This window comes from Paralichthys olivaceus, chromosome 11 (assembly GCF_024713975.1).
Source record: "Paralichthys olivaceus isolate ysfri-2021 chromosome 11, ASM2471397v2, whole genome shotgun sequence".
NCBI classification, from domain to species: domain Eukaryota; kingdom Metazoa; phylum Chordata; class Actinopteri; order Pleuronectiformes; family Paralichthyidae; genus Paralichthys; species Paralichthys olivaceus.
The window spans coordinates 18458609-18482819 of NC_091103.1; the positions used below are offsets into that span (position 1 = coordinate 18458609).

At 38.8% G+C, this 24211-nt stretch overlaps 1 protein-coding gene across 2 annotated transcripts in view; it reads left to right on the top strand.

The window, feature by feature from the left end:
• Positions 1–7451: 7451 nt before the first annotated feature.
• The window catches only part of esamb (endothelial cell adhesion molecule b), a 41029-nt gene continuing 24269 nt past the window's right edge, over positions 7452–24211 (top strand). For both annotated transcript variants that reach the window (XM_069534043.1, XM_020088012.2), the window contains exons 1-2: positions 7452–7604; positions 8574–9071. In XM_069534043.1, the coding sequence (XP_069390144.1) occupies positions 9017–9071 (55 nt within the window). In that variant the 5' untranslated portion in view covers positions 7452–7604; positions 8574–9016. The remainder of the gene's footprint in view (positions 7605–8573; positions 9072–24211) is intronic.

Genomic DNA, 24211 nt, shown 5'->3' on the forward strand with positions numbered 1-24211 from the left:
CTGAACTATTCTTATATTACTTTTGCACTTGTGTGCATGTGTGTGTGTTAGGTTGTAACAGGGTTTAAGGTGACACTTGCTGCAGATAATTTAGTGTGTGTGTGTGTGTGTGTGTGTGTGTGTGTGTGTGTGTGCACTGACAGAACAGGGAGGTACAGATGGTGGGATGTGGCAGTCTGTCTGACTGCGGTGAAGAATGTGAATTCAGCTGTTGGCCTCTCGCCCCCCTGGCTCTGACCTTATGTGTCTCTGATCACCGTCTGGCTCCATCTCATTATGACAAACTCCATATTGCCTTGTTCTCACAATTTCACTGCAACAATTACTGAACAAAAATGTAGAAAAAACTCAAATAGAGGGCACTCGGGGCACTGATAAAAGCTGAAATACCTCTCAGGATTTGGCTGCCGTCCCTAATTGAGCTCCTGTTATCTCTCTTTACTCGGTCGTGGGTCTTGGCTGTTGACCCATTGAGATACTTTGTCAGCAGATTTCATTATAGTCACACGAGCAGGGCTTTTGTTTCCCTGTGGAGACCGGGTGCATGTGTGTATATACAAGTGCAAAGGACCTTTAGATAGCCAGGAGGACTCCAGAGTTTATTTATAGGCTGAGTGTCACAGCAGCACAGGGCCAATAGCAGAGAGTCACTCACACCCAATGCACCAGAATGCAAAGGTAAGCAGCTACTATTGCTGCATCATTTGGTTCAGTATTTTTTTTGTCTGGGACCTTTGCCAGCAGAGGGAGCATGGCAGCTCCTCTTTTGTCACGCTCTTAAATGGTGGTGTCACATTGTCTAAGAGTTGTTTGTATTGAGCAGTGCACAGAGCTGGAAGAGCCCTGGAGGAGCCCAGACTCCTGCTGCATCTGATAAACGGATATAATGAGCCTGAGTGAGGCGGCTAACAGTAAATATCACAATCCCTCTCTGCACATTTGACATGCACTCCTCTCCCAAATGATGGTGCATGTTCCCAAGACAGTCACTAGTGCGGAAGAGAGAGTTTTTGTAGTTTATTGTGTTCTACATTTGTTAAGTATCGGAGGCAGTTTATTTTTACAGGAAAGAAACAGAGGCGAGTGAAGTGAGTGAAAATAAAGATAAAAACACTCACGGAAAGTGATTTACTTTGTCCAAATTCATATTATTCAATATTGTAAATCAAAACGTTTTTTTATTTACACCAAATCTTGATTTCCTTGTTTATTCTACTTCAATGTACTTTCCAAAATAAAATAAATAAAAGATTAGTCATAAGAATATGAATTGATGAATAAAAAGGCTCAGTGAAAGCAAATAAATGATAAGAAAGTGAATCAAAGTTCTGATTTGAAAATATTTTTAAGATGTAATTTTTGACATTAATGAATGTCTAGCTCATAATTCTTTCAAATGCACATACATTTTCATATAGACATGGGGTTCCACGGTTAAGTTTATGAAAATATACCCAATATCTTTAAAGTGCTTGTCTTTTATGATGCATTAAGCCCAAGTGGTGATATGAAACACATTAAATCATGATTTTCTTTATGTATGCACACATGTTTACAACTTTAAATGATTGAATATATCCTCATCCATTCATTTGTCCTCACCTGGTGGTGATCTGTCAACATGTCAGCTGTGCTATGTGGCTGTAAAATGATAATGTATTTCAGGCAGCTGTGTTTGCTGTTTTTGCAGAGTAGGTTTTGTTTGGTGAGTTGTTTGTGTTGTTTCGGGGGAAATTTGCATTTCATGTGACAGCAAATTCACATTCTCGCAGAATTTCGTCAAGATGAGCTCCTCTCGACATTGACACATGCAGTGATTCTGCTCTTTGCAGAAATGAAGGTGGAAAAAAAGTGATATTTCAGTTTCCACATTTTCATCCATCGGGTGCTCGGTACAAAAAGATCTCTCATGTAATTGCCACTTGTGCTCGAGAGCCCATTTATCTTTTCTACAACATTACATCACAGCCCTCAAGTCCTGCCTCTGCTCCACCAGTCTCTGGTTTAAATATCAAACATGTTCAGCAGCTGCTGAAACTACAACCGAAGCAGAGCAGCACTCAGATACTGCCAATGATCATCTCCTTCAATGCTTGTTACAGAGCAAACCCTACAATAAATGCATGTGGACGTTTGTAGTGATCTCTCCCAACAATGCTTCAGACATGAGAGTGAATCACATTACACCAATTGAACACAGTGGTCAGCAGCAGCAGCAGCAGCTGATTCCAGCAAAGGCTCAGGAGCGATCTCTGCTGGTCAGAACGTATAACTACACATTTCTACTGGGAGATATCAGCTCTGGACAAGTGTCAGCACTGAGACAGGGTTTAATCAGATTTTAGGTTACTGTGCTCACAGAAGGTGTACAAATTCCAAATTCCCGTTCCTTAAAATGTGCAATACCTCTGGAAAATCTGCAATAACTTGTATGCCGTTGTCCCCTCCGTACATCACACATAGCAACAATTCAACACAGCTATTTGTCTTAAAATGTCAGTTTAGTCAGAATAACCTCCTGCTGTGGAACTGAACTTAACTAAAAATCCACTGCAATTTCTTCTGAAAGACATTTTCCAAGATTTTCCAAAGATAACAAATCTCTAAGGCTTCAGAGAAATATGCATAAAATGATGCACAACAGCTTGAGCATTTTTTCCATTCAATAAAAATGTGCAAGAAAATATGAAGATCTCATTTTCAGATTTTACAAAGATGATAAATCTGCAACACAACACTACATTTTGTAACAAGTATCTTCTTCTGTAATGGATTAGAAGTATAAAGTGACATGAAAAGACATTACTCCAGTAAAGTACATTCAATACTTTGTTTCCACCAGCAACAACCAGGATATTTCTCATTATATTGTGACGTTCAAGGACCAAGTGATTTACCACCTAATGACTGAAGTGAGAAACAATTAGACTGAAATCAATCATCAATCATCAATCATGAAAATCCATACGGGACACTTTTTCAAGACTTGTTATTGTTCGGCCACATGTTGCTCAGTGTTTCTATTTTCTAAATCTACAGGTGTCAGATATTTCATGTATGTCTTTGTTAATAAGTGGGAAGTTTTAAAAAATTGAACTATTTTCGATCACTCTCTCTGTCTCAGTTGGTCGTCACCTTGTTTTAAAAGAAATTCATCATGAGAGGGTGAGTCAAAGCTTCCTCTCCAGGCTGATATTATATATTATATATTATATATATTATATCTTCTCATGCTCCTCTTCATCTGCGAATTCTAATCACGCTCATCTTTCCACACAGGAAAAACATTTTAGCTCCTCCACAGATTTTAGAGACGGTTTCAGAGTGTCTGTCGTGCTGAGCTACAAAAGCACTTGTCATGTACAGCGTCATGGGGAGAGAGCGTAAAACAGATGCAATGCTAGTGTGAAGCAAATTGGCAGTTAAGATTAAAATCAGAATCACAGCAGTTTGAGGCCTTTGGAGGGACATACAATGATGATGGGATAGATTACAGCAGTGCAAGAGGGCTGAAACATAATTTCGACTAAAAAAGGGAATTTCATCATGTAAAAATTCAGATTTAAACTCATAGAGAGTGAAAGTGGATATGTGTTATTGTGCAGCACTGAAGCAGAATCACAGCCTATCACTCCCGGAAATAAAAAAATCTTTGATGTACATCTCAGTCTTACATGAGGTCATTTTCATATCCCATGAGCTCGTCCAAATCTAATCTCTGTAATGATGGTGAAGACTGATAAATGACAGAAGAGTTTTATCACCAAACATGTGGCAGCCACACACACACTGAGTGTGTGTGTGTGTGTGTGTGTGTGTCTGAGATTAGAAGTACACCGTCACAACATTTTTAATTGAAATGAGAAGGAAGCAGTCAGTGTCCAGAACAAATGGCAAGAATTCTTCAAACTCCTGTCACTTTATACACAGATGCTTCCAGCACTCAAAGACCAGAGAGAATAATTTACAATTTACAATTAACAATTATAACAGAAATTCATTACAAAATATGCAGGTACATTTTCAATTCAATTCCATTTCTCTTTATTGAGCTGAAAAAAGATCAATTCTCATATTTGTTTGACACATATGCAAATACAGAGCTCTAATTTAAAGTCTTTCCATGTCAAGTAATCAATATTCCTGACCTCCGTCTGTTATTTTTTATGTGAAAAGATATTCAAGTTTTCCTCATGCAGCAAAAATGTCACTTCAATTAAAAGAAGGAGTGGCAGCTGAATTCAGTACATGCTGTGATTTATCAACGAGGTCAATTAAAGTCATTCATCTTTAAAAACTGCTATTGTCAAATTGTAGAAATTACAGTGGAGAAAAAAATAATTAGATGTGTGTCAGTGTGTAAAATTTAGATGAAAAGGATCAACTGGCAGAAATGTTATATAAAGACAGCCTGGTGATCTCTTCAAACGTCCAAACTGATAATAAAAAAATCTGAACTCGGTTTGTAATTACAACCTGTATTTAGGACACCTATCTACTTGGGTTCAGTAAAACATGCACAGTATACAGCCGGACATATTTTGACAATAAGTTCCACAGGCTTGATTCCCTGCTGTGGCCCTTTCTTTGAAGACATTGCATGTCGTCACTATGAACGTCCCCCGCCTCTGTCCACAGACACTCAGGTCAGGAGTTGAGGCATCAAATTGACGAGCATGAAGCGAATGATTGTCTGTCAATCTGTATTAGCCCTGAGAGCGACTGCTGACCTGTCCACTGTTGATTTCTTTATCACCTGCAGGTTACACCCCCACACATCTCTAAAAATAAAACAGCAGGTGTATGGACACAGTGACTGCTCCAGTGCTTCAGGGGTTACACCACTAGGTGGCACAAAAGAACACACTAATCTGAACTCTGCACTTGGTAGAAATACCAGCAATCCATCATGCTGCTCAGATATTGAAATACATAGTACTTCTGATACTCCTTCATTCCTACATTTAAAAGGAAAACATTGCTATTTTTGCTGCATCATGTACCTTTAATTTGACAGGTATAATTACTTGATAGTTCCAAAATAATGTTTAAGATACATTATAGTCTAAAATACAAGATGCCACTTAAAAAAATACAAAAGTATAATCACAATAATATATGGAGCAAACTGTTTTTCTCTTATTTTCTTCTTCATTTATCATCTAACGTCCTCTCACATTTATCTTGTGACCTTTTAGAGAGGCCCACCCCCTAAATTGTGACACTGGATTCAAATACTCTATCTGAAGTGGTTTAAATAGGTCCACCTCAAGCAGCTACAAGAGTAAACAGCACGTTACCTACAGATATGCATCAGTTTATACAAATTAGAATATCATGTATAATAATGATGCTAGTAAGAGTCACACAGGGGCCATTTTTCTGCATGGATTAATATTTTTACATGAATTAATTGGTAACAAAGTGCAACAAGAGGAAATGGTCTCCACAAAGAAGTTCTGTCATGCTTTGTAGGAGTCGACTGTCAAGGCTAAATTCATCTTCCACCATCTGGCAGTGAGATAACAGCATCTCCGCCAACTTCAACAATAGATGTATTCAGGAATATGGCAGGGAGGGTTTTTGCTCGTATAGATAGCTGCTGAAAGTGACACAAATCAGAGATGCTGAAGAAATGGACCTCTACCCCAGAAACATTTTTCTTACTAAATGCCAGTGAAGATCAGATTCTGTCATTTCAGTGTCTTTGCAGCGCTGCATGAAAGCACAAGTGGTCTTTTGCTGAATTCATTTGTAAAAATCTACCTGACCTGCAGATGATGTGGCTCATTGAAGGGAAACAGGGTTGGAAAAGGCCTGAACGTGCAAGATGTGCAGTTTCATACCGGTGCTACTTTCACGCTGAAGCAATCAATTATTCACACAGAGCAGTGACATTACATTTGTAATGTTCGCGTTTCCAAGATCTACATGTTTTACACACACTCAAACACAAATGTAGACATGAAAGTCAGATCTTAAGAAACAATTTAGATTCTATGGAGGGGGTTAGAAATACATCTTAAAATGTAAATACTCCTTTACTTACCTAGTACCTATTAAATACAGGGTACAGATCTACTGATAGATAGATAGATATACAGATAGATAGACAGATAGAACGAAAATACAAAAATATTTGTTTCATGAAGGAAGTATTTATTCTTGTGCTGTTGTCTTAGACTACGTATGTTTTATCAAGGTGAACCTAGCTAATGGAAATAAGTCAATTCTAAAAAATCTTTTGACATTGTAATCTGGAGGGATTTTTTTCTTTATAAATACTCCAAATAAGACATTCACTATTTGAACTGCCATAATACATATTTTTAGCCCATTTTCCATCCAGTAATATTCATTAATCCAAAATTATTGATCATATACTTCAAAAAGTACTTCAAAAAATGCAAAGCTAAAAGTCATGTTCCTCCCTTGCACTTACATACTTGTACTGTATTGATAAATATTTAGTAAAATGCACAGTTTGTCCCAACCTTGTGTTTCAAGGTCAGTAAAATTCACGAGCTGTTTTACAAAATAGTATTGAGTCGGATCTGACTTCTGTCTGGATAAAACAATTGCACAATTTTCAGGGAAAACTTTGCACCAGGTCTGACCTTAACATCCGTCTATAGAAGGAGACAGGGACAGCGGGTTCCACAATATGAGAACAACATAAATAAGTCAGGAGCGTAATTGCCTGTCAGACAGAACTCGAAGCAGATGAAAAATATCAACACATACACGAATACACACGCGCAAACAAAGAGAGAACCTTGCATGTCCTTCTTCATGTGTCTGAATGTGTTTAATTGTGAACCTGACTTCACATGGAGGTGCAGGTCATGCCGTCAAAAACATGTGAAGCTTAATATCATGTAATAAATCCATTATGCTGCATTAAAAATAAAACACATGGCTCCATCTGCATTAATATTTCACCTGACAATCCATTTATTGTGAGCTGAGCCAGGACCTGAGACTTGCATTACAATGTAAAACCCCACAGATGCATCCTGTTCTCCTGTGTAAGTGGCTGCAGTGTTTTCCTGTGAGACCTTTACCTGCGACACTTGTCTCTGCTCTGAATGAGACTTTCTAATACTTCAGGAAGTGCATGGTAATTGAGTTGACTTTACATTTATTTGGACCCGAGGGTAATTGAGTGACGTCATTATGGGTTTTAGTGTTTCAAGATAAAACAGTAAAAGTAAAATATTAAAATCAAATCCACCACTGAGTAGTATTTCCATTATTCTCAGATTAATACTCATAAACATGACTTCACTGACCTTGTTGTGGACTTAACAATGAGTGCAGTGACTGTATGAGAAACTGATAACTCTGCTTTTTCCAGTATCTTCCAACCCTTTTTGGAACTGGTTTTCTAGAGCACAACCTCAGCTGTTGTTGTTCAGCCCCTACCACAGCAGGAAGTTGTTTTCAGGCTCAAAACAAAAGACTCACTGTGCACTACTTGCATGTGTCCTGCACCAAACAGCAGAAAGACAAATTTAACAAGTAGCTGGGGAAGAAAGTGGAGCAAACAGCTGCTGGGGACAAAAGCAGGAGCTGGTGAAGACCAAAACTGAGCTAAATGGAGAGTGAGTATTGAAATCATATTTATCGGATCACTTGAAATATGTCTCCATATGTTATGTTATGTTATGTCACATTACATTACGCTACGTTCTGTTATATTCTGTACGTTCCTCCAGTTTTGTGCCCATGTGCAGCTGTGAGACAATTTGATTTGATCCTTGAGGCATGAATACCAAAAAGGTGACACAGACATCATTGTTTTTGTCTGTGATAAAAGACAATAATAGAAAAACACACATCCTTCAGCATGGTCCCCTCTGGTTGTATACCCATCAGGTCATGTTCAGGGTGCAGGAAACAATCATATAGCTATTGCCCAGAGAAAGATGTGGATCAAGAACATTCTCGGAGAAATGGAACAGAAAATAAGAACAACCTTTCTGTGTTGAATTAAATTTGTCGATCAATCAATCATTCAAATCTTATTTGTATATTCCATATTCACGATTCACAATTTGTCTCATACGAGGTGCGACATCCTCTGTTCTAAACCCTCAACAAGAGGAAACAGTTTGTACCATAATGGAAAAGTGTGTCAATGTTTAAAGCATTTACATAAGAAAATATGAAGGGAGCAGCAGTGACAAATGACTTGAGGAGTTATTGTCAGCAATGGTAGAATATGTGAGTAGACATATTGTATATCAAGTAGCCTTGTAATCATGGTCCATGATCAGATGCCAACACGATCACGGTCCATCATCATGATCCACGAATAGTGTGAGCATGCAGTGTGCCTAGTTTGCTGAATTAAAAACAGCAACAAAACCAAGATTTTAATGAAACTCACTCTTTTGTGATTCACCACTTTTGTTGAGGTATTTAACCCCAGTGAGCAGTTCCACTAAATACAAAATGCAGTATTTGATTTTGGACAATACTTTTACTCTTGATGTATTATCAGGCTGTCTACTTATACTTATCAACACGTGTATGATTGTCCCTGATCTGTTCACGTGAACTTTTCCCAGTGTTGTCTGACTGTCCAGCTGCAGTTGAGCATTTGGAGGCAGGGGGCGTCACCGAGCAGCTCCTGCAGGTGAATAAGCTCCTACAGTTTGACTAAGTGAGGAGGACACGAGGCAGCCTCACTCAGTGGAGCCCAGCGGAGGCAGCAGACGTGGAGGAGACCCGAGGGGAGCGAGGAATGAGAGCAAGAGAAGAAGCGAGCGTTTCTCCATTCCTTCCCCCGGTGTGAGGCGCGGAGCCGCCGGTGCGCCCCGGTGATGTGAGCCGCTGCCTGGAGGAGGAGGAGGAGGAGGCGGGATGGCAGAGAGGAGGAGAGGAGGCTCCATGTGCTCCCGCTGCTTCTCACAGAGGACACCGTCACCTGAAGACTCAGCGATCATTCTGTGGAAGTGAAGCCCGCGTTAGTTTCTGTGTGAACTTTGAAGGAGCCGGTGGATGTGGCGCCATGGAGATAAAGACGAGACTTCGCGCGGTGCTGATGTTCATGTGGATTTTTCAAGGTAATAAGCTGATTAATTCACTCGACGCTTCGTTAAGCTGCTGCAGCGAGTGAAGCCAGGCTGCAGGTGGTCTCTCCTCATTCTGCATGCTCCCCTGACATTTCACTGAAAACCTTTCTCTAACGCCAAACTCCACTTTTGAAGCAGTTTTTTTTCTCCAATTAACAGAATCTTGAGTTTGAATTGTGACACGTGATCAATTAAGTGATTTAAGTCGAATTCAACAGAGTAAAGAGAGTTCACCTGTGTGACTTTTCAGCAGGGCTGGAAAATGTGGCCAAAAATAGAAATATAGACATTTCCACATGGATTCTTATTAGTAATTATCACAATAAAAGTCACATTATTATGCATTTTAAGTTGTGTTGCTCCATTAGGGAGGGTTGTGGTTTCAATCCCTTCTTTATGACTTACTCTTTAAAACATCTACCTGTATACAAATACCACAAATGTCTGGCTGTCTCTCTGTCTGTCTGTCTGTGGGAAGCACATATCGAAAACCGTTCATTTAATCGACGTTTGACTTGGCTTGTGCATTCTTAGAGGTCATGGAAAGTGCACTGCAGAGTTTGGTGAGATTTGCATTATGTTGAATATCAGTAAAAATGCATTGAACAGCCGACCGGAGCTCTGTAGCACTCGCTGTGTGTGTGAGTATAAAATCTTAATTGCACATAAACCAGGTAGGATGAACACAAAGTTTTGTAACTTCACTTTGAGCCATAGACCGTGAATAAAAAAGCTCTGTAGACAACAGCCAACACGCAAACAATAAAAAAAGTGACCATATATTGTAGAAATGTTTGAGGAGGACACACAAATGACAAGGAATAATTCTGAAGCAGCAGCTGAGCTTCAGAACAGGCGAAGCTAACAGGCAAGTTTAGAACGGGCTCGAGTTTTACAAATCTTAGATCATTAATGTTTTTAATGTGCCAGCACAACACATAATCAATACATCAATTCGTATTTGGACTTTTGTTTTTTGCTATTGATGAAACTTATACTGCGATAAATATTGATATAATTTCATCGCCCGGCCCTACCTTTCTCATAGGCTTTCATTTACACCAGATTCTAATCCACCTTGAATTGTACTCAGATTCATGATTCGGTCCTCTCATAAGACTTATTGGCACTTATGAGTCTATTTATGTCTGACCCCTCCCCCCACTTCTTCAGACGAAGTTTTGCGGGAGCGAGAGCACGCTGACACTACATGAAATATGGAATTTTTCTATTGCTTTGAAATTCAAAGTGGCTGCCACGGCTTGTGTTCTTTACTAGATGTCCCCTTTGAGCCACCACACAGCAGAGCACTCCTCATCTTAAGAGGGCATAATGTTGTTGCACGGTTGAATGACTTAAATTGAGTTTCAAGTAAGTTTTTTTTCTTTGCTTCCTTTTGATGGTTATTGTCCCTTGTGACATGAAATATAAAAAATATAAAACCATGTGTTTATACCTGAAAGTGCAGGATGTCATTTTAATGATTCTGGACATGGAATCCCACCAGACATATTTGGGCAATCACTTATATAATGGTGAAATATACAATTTAAGTTCTATCAATTATTGGCTTTTTTTTTCCTGGAATGGCTTGTGAGCATTAATTTAGCAACATATTATGTGAGAAACTGACTAAAATTCAAATAAATTGGCAGAATAGCTCATTAATTATGCCTGAAATTTACACTAAATACCTGTCAAAATTAAAGATTACAATTTAAATGTTTTAATTTTGCTTTTTGCTTTTGCTTTTTGTTGAACGGTCACTGTGTATAAAAAGGGTTTGTACTTGAAACTGTTCATTCGGAGCCAAAACTCCCAGCTGTTTTCCAGCTGGATGCTATCACGTTACATAATCACACACAAATATTGACAAGAAGTGTTAAACATCATGAATTTTCCTCTTTTTAAACACTCTGCATCATTTAGGCTTCACTTCTATAAAAGGCCTTTAGGCTCTTCTGACTTGGACGATCTTGTCAACAGTGCCGCTGCGTCACGTCTGACCAGATGTTGTCTTTACTCTGGTGAAGAAATCATAGGTTTTTACAGCTTGTGTCTGTTGTGTCAGGATTTGTTTGGTTCAAACAATCCTATCCATCTTCAGCTCACTTTCAGATGCTGAAATTACTTAGAAAGCATTTGTGTATTTCATTATTCAACAAAGCACAGGACACCTGAGTTAAAATCTGTGTTGTTGTCATGTGCATGGGAACCACTCTGGCGTGACATTACATCTGCTGTTGATTTGGTGTAACTGCTAAATGGAATGAAACAAATGGATGAACTCAGTTTTGTGGCTCGCTGACAAGCAACTCACAGTCGCCTCCAGTTCTGGTGATCAAGTGGATTTCTCAATTTGCATGATGGATTTCTTTTTATGTTTTCAACAGCAGCTAAGCAGCCTGTCAAAAGCCAATCCTGCCTGTCAGAAACTTTAGAATTAGCGGATCGAGAAACTGCTGCACTAAACCGCGCTGCCCGTCTGTCTGATATGACTTCATATGAGCCAAGAAGACTCAGCTTCTATTAAAGAAATGCATGTTGGCTTCACATGAGGAAACCCATACGTTGCTAATGAAACGTTTAAATCAATGTGTTAATTCTCAGCTGCCTCTAGGATCCTTTCATTTTTGCTTCTACGCGACGATGCTGAACATTTCAGTGATACAGTATCAGGCAGTATGTTCCTGCTGTAACACATTACTGCCTCTCATAAGTGACTAGGCGACTTGGCAGCCAGCGGTCTTACTGTAGAGTCAGGTTAGCGTGCCAACCTCACCCTCCTCATGTGAGAATGCCTTTCTCCTCGGCTCGGCTATTAAAATATTACCATGTCCTCAGCTGATTGTGTTCAGTGACGGCTGCTTCATGATGAGACGGGAGCCACTTGGCTCTGGTGTCAGCTGATGCTTGCGAGCCAGCCATATCCCTTTTCACAGAATAACTCACAGAGCTTAGGGTAATTCTAATTATGTATTGCCTGATTAACTAAACAAGAAATTAAACAGTGGTTGTCCAGCAGTGGGACAAACAGCACTGCTGGCAGGCTGCTGCATGTGAATTAACTAGCGATGCAAAGGCAGAGGAGTCTCAGAGATCTGGCAGATATCTGGAAGTAAAGAAGTCAAAGTCAAAGAACTTCTAAAAAAGAAAATGTGAAAACATTATACTTTTTTAATTCCCCTGCAAATATATTTGTTTTATTTAAATGTGTTGTTTTTATTTATTGTTATTTGTAATAAAATTAATGTTTAAACTGTAAACCATTAAGCCCCAATTATATTTATTTGTCATAAGGGTTTGATGATGACGTATTAGGAATGATTGGCAGTTTAAAAAAACATATATATATTAATTCGCAAGAAGATCGGTATAGGAAGGTTTTTACTCTAGTATTGCTATAATGGTATATAAATATATATATGTGATATATGTGAGTGTGTGTATCAGCCCCCAAAAATCAATATCTGTCAGGCTGTACTCATTAATACCAAAGTATTTGTGTCACAATGACATTAATAAAATGACGCCCAGGATTTTAAAATTAAGGCTTGCCTATAAACCAGCACTTTATTAACACACTGATGATTCAAGCCATTGGAAGCTGTTGTAACGCTGTTTTCTCGTGTCTTATCATTTTCTGATGATAATGATGAGTGTTGTTATTGTTGTTGTGTAGTTAGGCTCAATAGGGTAAAATGTTCAGCAGGCTAATTCAAACAAACTAAACAGAGAATATTCACCTTTTTATCCCTATATCCTTGCTCTAGAAATGATATGAATCATTTAATCATTTATTTATCAAAATTGTTTCTATTTGACTAATTGATTCAGCAACTAATCGTTTTTGCTCTAATCCAGGTTCACTTAGAATAATTGCCTAAGTTTTCTCTCCTCCTGCAGAGCAATGAGCTAAACACATTAAAGGTACACATGTTAGTCTTAATTCTTTCTTGTCACCAGTACAATCTGCTGCAGAGAAAATATCCTGACGCTGTTCGTCTTCTGACTCACTTCATTGAGCTGAATTCATCTTCTCTATCGGCTCAAGCTGATATATTTCCACCAGTTTCTCATATGGTTGCATTTGTTAGGCTGGCACATACCTTAGTGTGGGTGTTCCTATAATTGACCACCGTCCACTCTGTGTACCATGAACACTCGGAGGACCCCTGTGGAGGCTGCAGACACTGATTGGACGCAGAAAGAGCCAAAGCTACCAAAAGGATTCTCCCGTGTAGAACTGGGTCGTTTTAATTGGCTCACGCTCGCTACACAATGGAAAGGACAGTGATGTGCAGATTTTTGTGTTCCTACACAACAGCTGCTGTGTGTTTGACTTCATAGTGACACACCGAAGCCTCTAAACATCAAGTTATCCGTGTTGATTTTCCAGTGACAGTTACAGTAGTGGAGGGTGACAGGTGTTGATGGGGCTGCGTGTGCCGGCTCGTTGAGCTAATGTGACTTTGAGGCAGGTGATTAAAACAGCCTGAATGTGCTGAGCTCACCTGGGGGACGTTGAGGTCTGTTGACAGAGCAGCTGTAGCTTTACAGTAGCCACGTAACACAGAACTCTCACGTATGTTGCTTTAATGGAAACGCTGCTCGTTTTATTTCAATTATGAAAGACCATGCGATGCCAAATTGCGTTATGGTTCCGTTCCATTGTGTCGTCAGCGCAGATATGGCAGAAGCTAAGCAGAACTCAACCTGTTATGTGGTAACAGGCAGCAGCTATATAAATCGTGTGCAAACAAACACTCAAGCGTGGGCACTAGCCAATCACATCACAGTAGTGCAAAGATGACAGTTTCCTGGAAGTGTCAGTTGTAGCATGAATAAATAACAAAATATTTGTTTTTTAATGTTTTTTGCCAGTTATCTGGGGCCTGATATTAGTGGATTATGAGAAACTGGCAAAGAGGAATTGTGACTTTTTTGTTTTTTGTGTCTTTTGGGGATTTTGTGTCTCTTGGATAGTTTTTATCCATAGTCTTAAGTTCTCTGGCTTTTAAACAAGAAAGATTCATGATCACATCAAACAGAGGCTCTGGTCCAGGGGCCTGAGGGGGTGGTGTTCCTTGCTCAGTAATCTATACATTGCTCCTGGGCACAATAATTATTGTTATGTAGACATGGGAAGTAAAATGTCAATAATATGCGTGTACTAAATGAACACACTATTAAATCACTTTCAGTGTTACTGAGACGTCTTAGTTTGGTGAACAGCAGAAACCCTGTGTGCGTCTATGTGTAGCATGTCTCCTGTGTTTTGTTGCAGTTTGCCTGTTGTGCTCACTTTGCTGTTATAAAGGGAAAGTCATTAAGTTGGAGCCATGTAAATTTTAGCTGATGCACATTAAATAAATGATCCATGTTTCCCCGACATCAGAAGGAAAAATATGGAACACGAGGTTATTTTCCATTATTTTCACGAACTAATCAGTATTTGGTTGCTGGATGATTTGCTTTGATGTGAGTTACACTGAGTGCATTAGTGATCTGCTGTCCACAGCATACTGTACCCGTCTAATAATTCTCATGATTGTGCTGCTCCGTCAGGAACGACTGGGAACAGTTTAACTCTTACTGCAGAAAATGGTTATATACTCTACAGACGAGGAGGTATCAAGTGTAAACTTCTCTCACCGTGACTGTCAAAGCTCTTTGATTTGTTCATGTTTCTGATTAAAGTAAAAGGCGACAGAACTCGACAAGAAAGGAGTCAATGATTTAGTTGAAATCCCAATTTAACCAATCATCTGTGATGTTTTAAATTATGAGTTGATTTTTTTATTATTATTTTTCTGTGGAAAAATACTGACTGTAACAAGTTTTGCTGATCAACAGCCTCTGTCGTCATAGCATTGATTCATTCTGTTGAGCTCAGTGATTAAACTGTTTTCATGTTCAGAGAAATGTACCAGTCGCAATTGAATAGACTGCACTCTATCGAGTAGCCTTATTGGCCTAAATTAATAATACATTAAGAGTGTAGTATTTGCAGAATATTAAATAATTTAACCTAATTATTAGACCCAACATATTGATCGTACATTCTGCCATCCATTATCTTTACTGCTTATCCTTTGAAGATCACAGTCAGGCATGGAGCCAATTGCAGCTGACACTGGGGGAGAGGCTGGGTACATCGTGGACAGGTCACCAGCCGACATATAGAGAACATAGACTGTATACAGGGATGGACAACGTCATGGCCCCCCAAAAGGGAAGCCAAAGCATCGTAATCGCCACCTGGTGGTTGTCTGCAATATATGTCATAAATCCCACCTCCTCCATGTTAGCGCATGGGACAAAATTGAAATTTTAAACATTTATAAAAAATTTAAAAAATTAATCTTAATGTTTCATTATGATAAATCTTTTTAATTTTAAGTAAACTAATATCAAATGAGTCTTTTGATGCAGATAAAAACATGTTGAAACATCATGATTGACAGTTGAGACTGGTTTACTATTGGTTGAGCTGTTCATCTATTCAGCTATAGTTGTTCTCTGTCATAGTGAGTTTGCTAAATGTCTGCTTCATTGGAAATTAGCCAACCAGCAGCAGCTCATGTTGCACGCATTTTGGCAGTAAGGCTCTCTGGCTCTGCAAGTCGATGATATTGGTGCAGGGAGGCGCTTTAGACTCAGCTGAAAGAGGACAAAGGGTTGAGAAGTTGTGCTAGTTCAATTTAACCGCAGCAAGTACAGAATATCATATTTCTGATCAGTATCATCATATTAAATGATTTTCAAACCATTTAATCTCTATTTTTTTACACTCATGTATTCCAGGCCTCGTGTGTTGCTCTTGAATTATTCACTTATAGAAACTACTCACAGAAAGGAAAGCTCACAGTCATGTATATGTTATGGTGTTTTCTCTCCTGTGATTAAATTGCAGTGACCCACTGCTGCTTTAAGATTACTGCCACTTCACACATCAATCTGGCTATGATTGTTCCTAACAGCATATTTATTAAAAGTACAGTACCACAGCTGTACACTGTGTCTGTAGTAATCAGTATTCAGGGGAGTGATACTGTAATTAGGAACAAAAGGAAATTATGCCTGACTATCTCCTGCTCCTCTGTCTGAGAAGTGTTATTTACGATAGTAGTAAAACCCCAGAGGATGAGTTTTCCTAATCTGATCAAATATTAATGTTTTTATGCAGAAGCTACAGATGTCAAGTGATGGTTATTGATACTGTGCGACATTTGAAAAATGTTTCTGAAGTATGACAGCAGAAAGTAGTCTGCGTTATAAGTCAAAACCAGGCAACGACGGAGACATTGAGGTACAAAATGTGGCAGCTTCAGGATTTGAACATGCAAAAATCTCCCACTAGTCAGAAGAAGTGATCTGAGATAAAACATGAAGAGGCAAACACAAGCAAGTCCAAATCCTGAAGACACCAGGACCTGTATGACTGAGAATGTAAGATTAAAATGTGGTAGGTGTAATTTAATATATACTGGATTAGTTGCACATTTCCATTTGATTCAAATAAAGTCAAAGAAAATTATTTCTACAGGACTTGTATTAGTCTGTCCCAATGCTTCATGAAGAATATTGTTTGGGTATGTCATATATTATGCCTGACGAGAATGATGTCTCACAGATAGTTGACCTGAGAGGACTAGAGGCCTCTGCAGGAATACTTTAAATTGGGTTTTTATGTTTTGTTTTGGGAGTTACCATGCCGTCTCTGTATTGTACTTATTACACATGTTATGTTATGACATAAATGGTATCAGATGTATTAATCAGAAATTCCACAAAAAGTTTATCTCCCTCATTTGGTGTTTTAATATCTTGGTATAATCACTGTACTCAGGTTTGGTTGAACCACAACTACCCTAACAACCATCAGCATGTCGCATCATGACCTCCCACAGCTCACTTATATGTATCGGACAAAGGCTTTGTTTAAATTCAGCTGCTGTTCAGTAAATTCTGTTCGGTCCGTTAATTAAATCCTTCCGTAAACCTATATGGGTTGTGGCTGTGTCCAATGCTCGTTGTTGTAGATTTAGATTTTCCGTGCAGTGAATCATAATGAAGCTCAGGCTCATTGAGCCAGCAGTTGTGCAGCCTGACAGGTGTGTTTTCACCTCCCCGCCGCCTCCTCATCCACGCTCCATCTTCATGAGACTAATGATGTGGCCGGTGGTGACCAGTCGAGTTTTACCACCTGCAGGATGAGAAGATCGGGACACTTTGGTCCATCTTCCCTTCTCTGCCAATCAGATGGTTGCTTTGCTCCTTAGTCTGTACCTCTGCTGCTGTAAACGCTCAGCTTCTGAGTCATAGATATTCTACAAAGGAAAAAGCATCCAAATGAGCTGTGCTGTGTTTGTGGAAGCCGGCGGTTTCCCCCCCTGATTGTAGCCATAAATGATGCATCTTGTAGGAGAGTCATTTACACCCCAGGCGTAGGCGAGGGTCGTGATGATTTAGACCAGGTGCACTCTGAGGGGAAGTGGCACAAACTAATGAGGTGCATTCAGTCTTTAAACGAGACCTTTGCTCTGGTGAGAAACCAGCGAGTGAACTTTAGAGACCAGGTGCACAAACCCACATACACTACGCAGAAAGCCCCGGACTGACGTCTGCAGCGACATTTGATTTGCCTGGAGACGTCACGTCAAGATCTGAGACAAAGAAATCCTATTAATGCTGGAGTTCGTGGCTCAAGAACTGGCTGAAATTAATTTTCAGGCAGATTCTGCAGCTCATCACAAATACTCGCAAGATGTTGTAATATATGACAGAGGCTCTTTTTTAACACACTAAAACCAGTTTCATCAGCGTTTTTTTAAATGTTTCCTTTTATCCACAGAGTGAGATTGATTTGTGGGGGTAAAACGCCTGAAAACTGCTCGTCTGTAAAGAGAGAAAAAGAAACATCTTTATTCTTTTGACTTTGTAGTGCAGGTAGGAAATTGGCTGTCTGGTGGCAGCAGATGAGTTCTTCACTAAGGCGCACTAAGATTATTGCCCTGTTTGGCAGTTACAGTAAAGCAAAGGGAGATGGGATTTTTTTTCACTGTGGTGTCACAGGGCTGGCTGAGTTCTGTGCCTGGCTGTACTGGTGATAGGTTAGTTTTTAAATGATGGATGATAGCCGCGAGAATTGGAGGATTTTAATGCGTTGAGCGACAGAACGTGTGTGTTTTGAAGCACGGTGGCTTCGGTCTGAGCAGAGATGGGAGATTAGTATTCATTGAGGAGTGAGAGGCATCCTTGCTCCTTTCTCCTGTTGCTCGACTGTCTCGCCAGATGGAGGGGAGGGTTGTTGAGGCCAGATTAATGCTGTCATCTGATTTGAAGTCTAACCTGTCCTCACAGGCTTCAGGCGTGGTTATCTGAGGCTAAAGAAGGTCGCCCGGGTCAATCCTGCAGTGGTGCGGCAACTCAAGTGCACGGGCCGCAGTTATTCCACCTCGCAGATTAACACTGCATTACACCGTGGCTCTGTAATGTTACTCCTCACCACTGACATTATGTTTAGAGGTTGTCTGTGTGTATTTCCAATTCTTGTGAACAGGATACCTCAGTAAGGTCTTTAGGGAATTTTGTCAAATTTGGTGCAAATGTTCTCTTGGACTGAAAGAGGAACTGATTTAATTTTGGTTGTCAAAGGTCAAAATTAATATCATATTATTGTGTTCTTCAAAAACATTTTTCTAGGGATTATTCAAGTTGTTTTTAGAAATGTTAAAAGTTCACACATTAGAGCCCAATTGCATATATCAAGATTTTGGATTACTGGACATGGGTTTTGTAATTTTTGAATATTGCGTCATATTTCCAAAACAAGAGTTTTATTTCAGCAGCATCACTGCCAAAAATCCATTAGGTTGATCTAATAGTCATGAAAAGAAATCTGTAATTAGGTTTATCACTTCAGCAACCAAAGGCCATAAACTGATATAGTGATGAGCCAGAAGCCGCAGATTCAGGTGATAATTCTCTGTTCATCTCTCAGTGACCCGGTCACATTTTATATTGTCATCATGTTTTGATGGGTTGTTTTAAAATAATAATTTTCTTCTTTCGAATTTCCCGACCATTACTCTAAAAAACATTTCTAGCTAGTCTTTTGACAGCATGTAATTGTACGGTCATGGTTTTTTGTGTTTTTCACCACTTACTCACCATGTGACAAGAAATCTTCCTGAAATGGCTTTTGGTTTTTTTTATGAATCGCTTTACTTACTTTTTTTTCCAGCCCTCAAGTGTTTATAGCAGCCGTAGCATCAATTTAGTTTGTGGATCAAATTTTCTCTCGGCTCTGTACCGCTGGTGGCGGGTGAGGCAATTGCCATTAGAATCAATACCTCTGGGTATTGACGCTAAAGATAGAAACAACCTACCAAGCAGAAAGCGTCGCTAAACAGCATTTTATAATCTCAGTGATCTGTCAAACCCTGGAATAATTGGCTCTTTGGGATGGCTGAGAATCGAAGCTGCGCAGAGTAATGACCTTACCATCACTTGAAGTGACACTCCTGTCTGTAAGCCTCTCTCAATATCATTAGTATGACCAGGGAGCTTTGATAAGAGAAATTTCTCCTGTGCATTATCACTAATGTCAGCTTCTCTGCACGGACGGTTCAGGTGAGATTCATTTCATTTCCTGTTCACCGCAGCAACTTCACCAGAAAAATCCCATCTCTTAATTCTACATTTACTGAGGAAAACCTTTGAATGTGCTCCAGGTTTATGGACCAAAAATATGATCGAAGCTCACAAATCATATGAATCTGAATCACAAGAAGCGTTAAAATCAACTAAATGCCTTTTGCATTAAAACATTGATTTTCTGAATAGAACTACAGATAACATATATAGTAACAGTAGATAACCATTTCAAATCGAGTTTTTAATGCACTACAACATGGCTGCAACTACACAAACAATACTCACACTATAAACTTTAGTTGAGGGGTGGTGCATGACGAAAGGAAGAAACTATCATATTTTGGTGCGGATTAGGATCAGGGGAGGGATCTTAAACATTTTTGTTAATTCCTCAGAATTTCAAGGATCTTGATGAAAAAGTCTGTCATGTTTAGTGAGTGTGTGCAATTTGGTGCAGATCCCCCCAAAAATGTACATGAGTTTGGTTTCATCAGGGGACTGTTGGGTTTTTAGTGAAGGTATGCGCTCTACTGAGTGCCATTCTATCTAAGGATTTTAGTAGTACATTTTGCGGAGTAGTGTTGCATGAACCATAGAAAAGCCCATGTCATTTAGGAGCAGATATGGATTATCAGGCAAAAATAAAATAATGAAACATGCCCATTATAATTTCCCTTGTTTTGTCTACTCAACTCAGTCCAAACCCAAACATATTCATTTCACTAATAAATAAAAGCTTCTCTTTTTTGACACTTTTGCTTAAAAATAATTGACAATTGGTTTTCTGTCAATCAACGAATCATTGGCGATTCGCTAATGTAATGTCAGGATATATATGTGTTTAATTATATATTGGATAACAAATCCAACTCCTCCTGTGGGCAACAATAACTTGATAAAGGATGATTTCGTGTCTAAAATGTATTTATTTATGTATTTTTAAAGTTGTTTGTATGAGGAGAAGGACATTGTTAGGCTGAATCATTATAAATGACTGAGAACTTAAGTGTCCATTAGTGGACAGGAGACATGGATTATACTGAATATAAACACGTCTCTATTATAACTCCACTGTCTCTGACATGAAATTCTGACTAAATCACTTGACATTGTATTAACAGGTAACTTGCTCAACACAGTAACTCATTTTAAGTATCAGTTTTATGGCCGCTCTGAAATAATAAGTGTTGAAAATAGCTTTGTAATAAAAGAGTATTTAGCTGAACTGAAATTGAATTAGCTCACGTGTACCAAAACATGAACTGCTTTGTTGAGCCCTCTCCCTTATCTCCGTCAGCAAAGTGGCAGCGGGCCCAGTCATGCATTAAGTTACATAAATTAGTATCTATGCAATGAGTCTCACCTATATGGTCTTATTTTCAGAAGGGGGAATTTTCTCATTTCTTTTTCCGACCCAGAGGTTGGTTGGTCCTCTAAATTGATCTGACGAACACAGCTGCTTCTAAGAAACCTGCACAAACCTGATAAGCTCGGCAGCCGCGGCACCTTTAGCGCCACAGCTCAGACATCAAATATGCTTCATTTCAAATGGGAAGATGAAGTCATAAAGTTTCTCTCGTGTCAAGTCAAGCCACTGAAATTTAGGATTTTATCCTGAAAGTGGTTACACATCAGAGAAATGGTTCAGCACTGAAAACTGCACCATACAGTGGGAAGCATACAAACTGAACGCACATTACAATGATCCAGGAGGTTTCCTGATGAAGTTAATAAGATCTTAATTGATACATTTGTAAAAAATGGCCTTTCATAGACAAATAGGTATCAATGTTAATGTTTGCAAATATATAACCTTTTATTTTAGAGAAAAAACTATGCTGAAAAATGTGTATTCATGTTAATGGAAAGAATGTGTATTTACTTAAATCTGGTTCTATGTGGTTGTATTTGCATTTTCTATTTTATTTCTAGTTCATATAGTTACATTTATAATTCGTAATCAATTTTATAGTGAAACTGTAAAATATAAATTTTATCAAATACATTTCTTTGTCATGAGGGTTTGATAATTGAATTGTAGGAATCATTGCCAATATTGTTATTTTCAACAAAGAAACACAGAGGTGCATTTATTTTCAGGGTAAAGGTGAAACATGGCACATTTAAAATATCAGCGCTCACTTTTCATACTGAAGCGAGTCAAGTCCAGTTTGTGATTAATCATCCATTCAGACGAAAACATTTCCTGCTTTTGTGGCATTCACGCCTTTATTTCATTATTCATCTGTTCTCCTTCTTCACTGACACAAATTAGCCCAAAGAAGAACAAAGTATTGGCAGAGAGTTTTCTGTAAAATCCTGCAGTGGAGACGACTGTCGTGCATTTAGATCTTCTGATCAGTGCTCATGTCCTTACTGATTCCAAATGAGAAAATTAGTGTCACTGCTGCAGTCACAGAATGAGTTGCAGCTATAAGTACCAGAAGAGCATTTTTATTTCTCTTTTATTTTCTGTTTTACTCTTAAGGCTCATTTAGGCTCATCCTCATATACTGTACATGTGTGGAAACAGACGGAGCCTTCTGTCATACTCATGTTAATTTTGTCCTTATTTATGCTGAAAGATATGGAGCAGTACCATCGGCCCACTTAGTTCTTATGTAATGTACAGTAGCTCAAGTGAAATGACCATAGGACATGAGGAAGACATTTCAACAATGGCGTAACATTTCGAGGAGTGACTTTGCGAGTTGGTGAGAAACTACTGGCATACATTTTTTATTTCAGTTTCAGGTCAGTCCAGTTTATATCTCTTATTTTTTACACAAAAGCATGACAAGTTTAAATGGTAAAAGACAACAGCAACATTTTCACTGTAATACATTTGAGATCATACAATCACCATTTAAAGAACCTCCTCATCCTCATGATGTTTTCACTAGTTTGTTTCATCTAAATTGTATGAATTGTAGTTTTCTTCACCCCAGAAAAGACCCTTTATATTTAAATACTTTATATTTACATCAAGGGGACCCTCTCTACGGAGGCCGCCATGTTTTTTACATTAGTCCAGACTGGACAAACTAAACACCTTTTGAGTTTTTATGACAACTGAAGCTACCACAGGTTCTTTTTCATGTTTGGAAGGAGAGGGTCAGGTGAGGGGTGTTCAGCTGCAACATGCAACTTCAACACTAGATATCACAATATTCTACACACTGTACCTTTAAGGCTCATTAATGCTCAACATTGGATACGTTTACGGAAACAGACTGTGGTCTTTGTGTTCATTTTGTTGTGTTTGTGAATGTTTACGAAAACGGAAGAAAAAGAGCTTTACCATCAGAAATCAGTGGGGGGCAGTGTAGCCAATAGTTTAAGCGAGATAATCATAGGACACAAGGAGCGACTCAGACCATTCATCTTTTATCACAGGGATCCAGATGCTTGCGTGAATGTTTCAGTGATACACACACACACACACATATATATATATATTATGAAATAACATCTCTACCCAGCTACAAGTGTATTTATACTCCTTTTGAGAGCATCATTTGGGGGTGATGGGACCACTGCATTTTATCAACAGCCTAATTGGTTTAGCTGAAGGCTTGGACAATAGCTTTTGCCCTCAGGAGCTTTCTTTCTTTCCGAGAAGCTGGTTTTCTTTGAAAAGACTGTGAAACAAAGGTTAGATAGGTGTTTCTTTTTTTGAACCAGGTGTTTCATGACACAAAGCTCAAGAATGACAGCTGCAACATGTCTCACATCTAATCTGACAGTGGTTCAATACCCGACATCTCGAGTTCTGCATGCCAAAGTGTCCATTGGCAACACACTGAACCTCAAATTGCCCCTGATGGTGTGCCTGATGTGTGATAGAAGAGTGCTGTGCATAGAGTCATTATATGAATGTGTGTGTGACGTAAAGTATTGTAAAGGGCAATGAAGAGACCTTAAGACAAGACAAGCAATTTATAAAAACTCTCAATTTCCTTTCAAATTTCACATTATTTATAGGAGATACGTACAAAAAGAGATATGTTTCAAATGATGTAACAGTAACTGCTTATTATTGTCCTGCTTTAGCCATTGGCTACATTGGTCGGATAAGATAAGATGTGCCTTCATTTATCCTCTGTACAAAGAACAAAATGGCACAGCAGCACAAGAATGTGGCAGCGCAAGGGGAAAATATAGTAAGAATAAAAGTATATGAATAAAAATAGAAATAACAAAAAGAAGGAAGAAAAGAAACAAATAACCATAAACTAATATTGCAGTAAATTACTGTTCAATGTTTATCAGGAGTATAATACAAATGTATTAAAATTATATTGTTCTATAAAATACGATATTTATTATTTATAATTGTATTATTTTGAATTTATATTCTTTTTACAATGGGAAGTACTGTACAATGTCTGTGTAGTTGGTGGAAACCTTATTTACCAGCCTCACTCACAGACTCAGCCTTTCCAAGCTCACCACCAGGTTTCTACTAT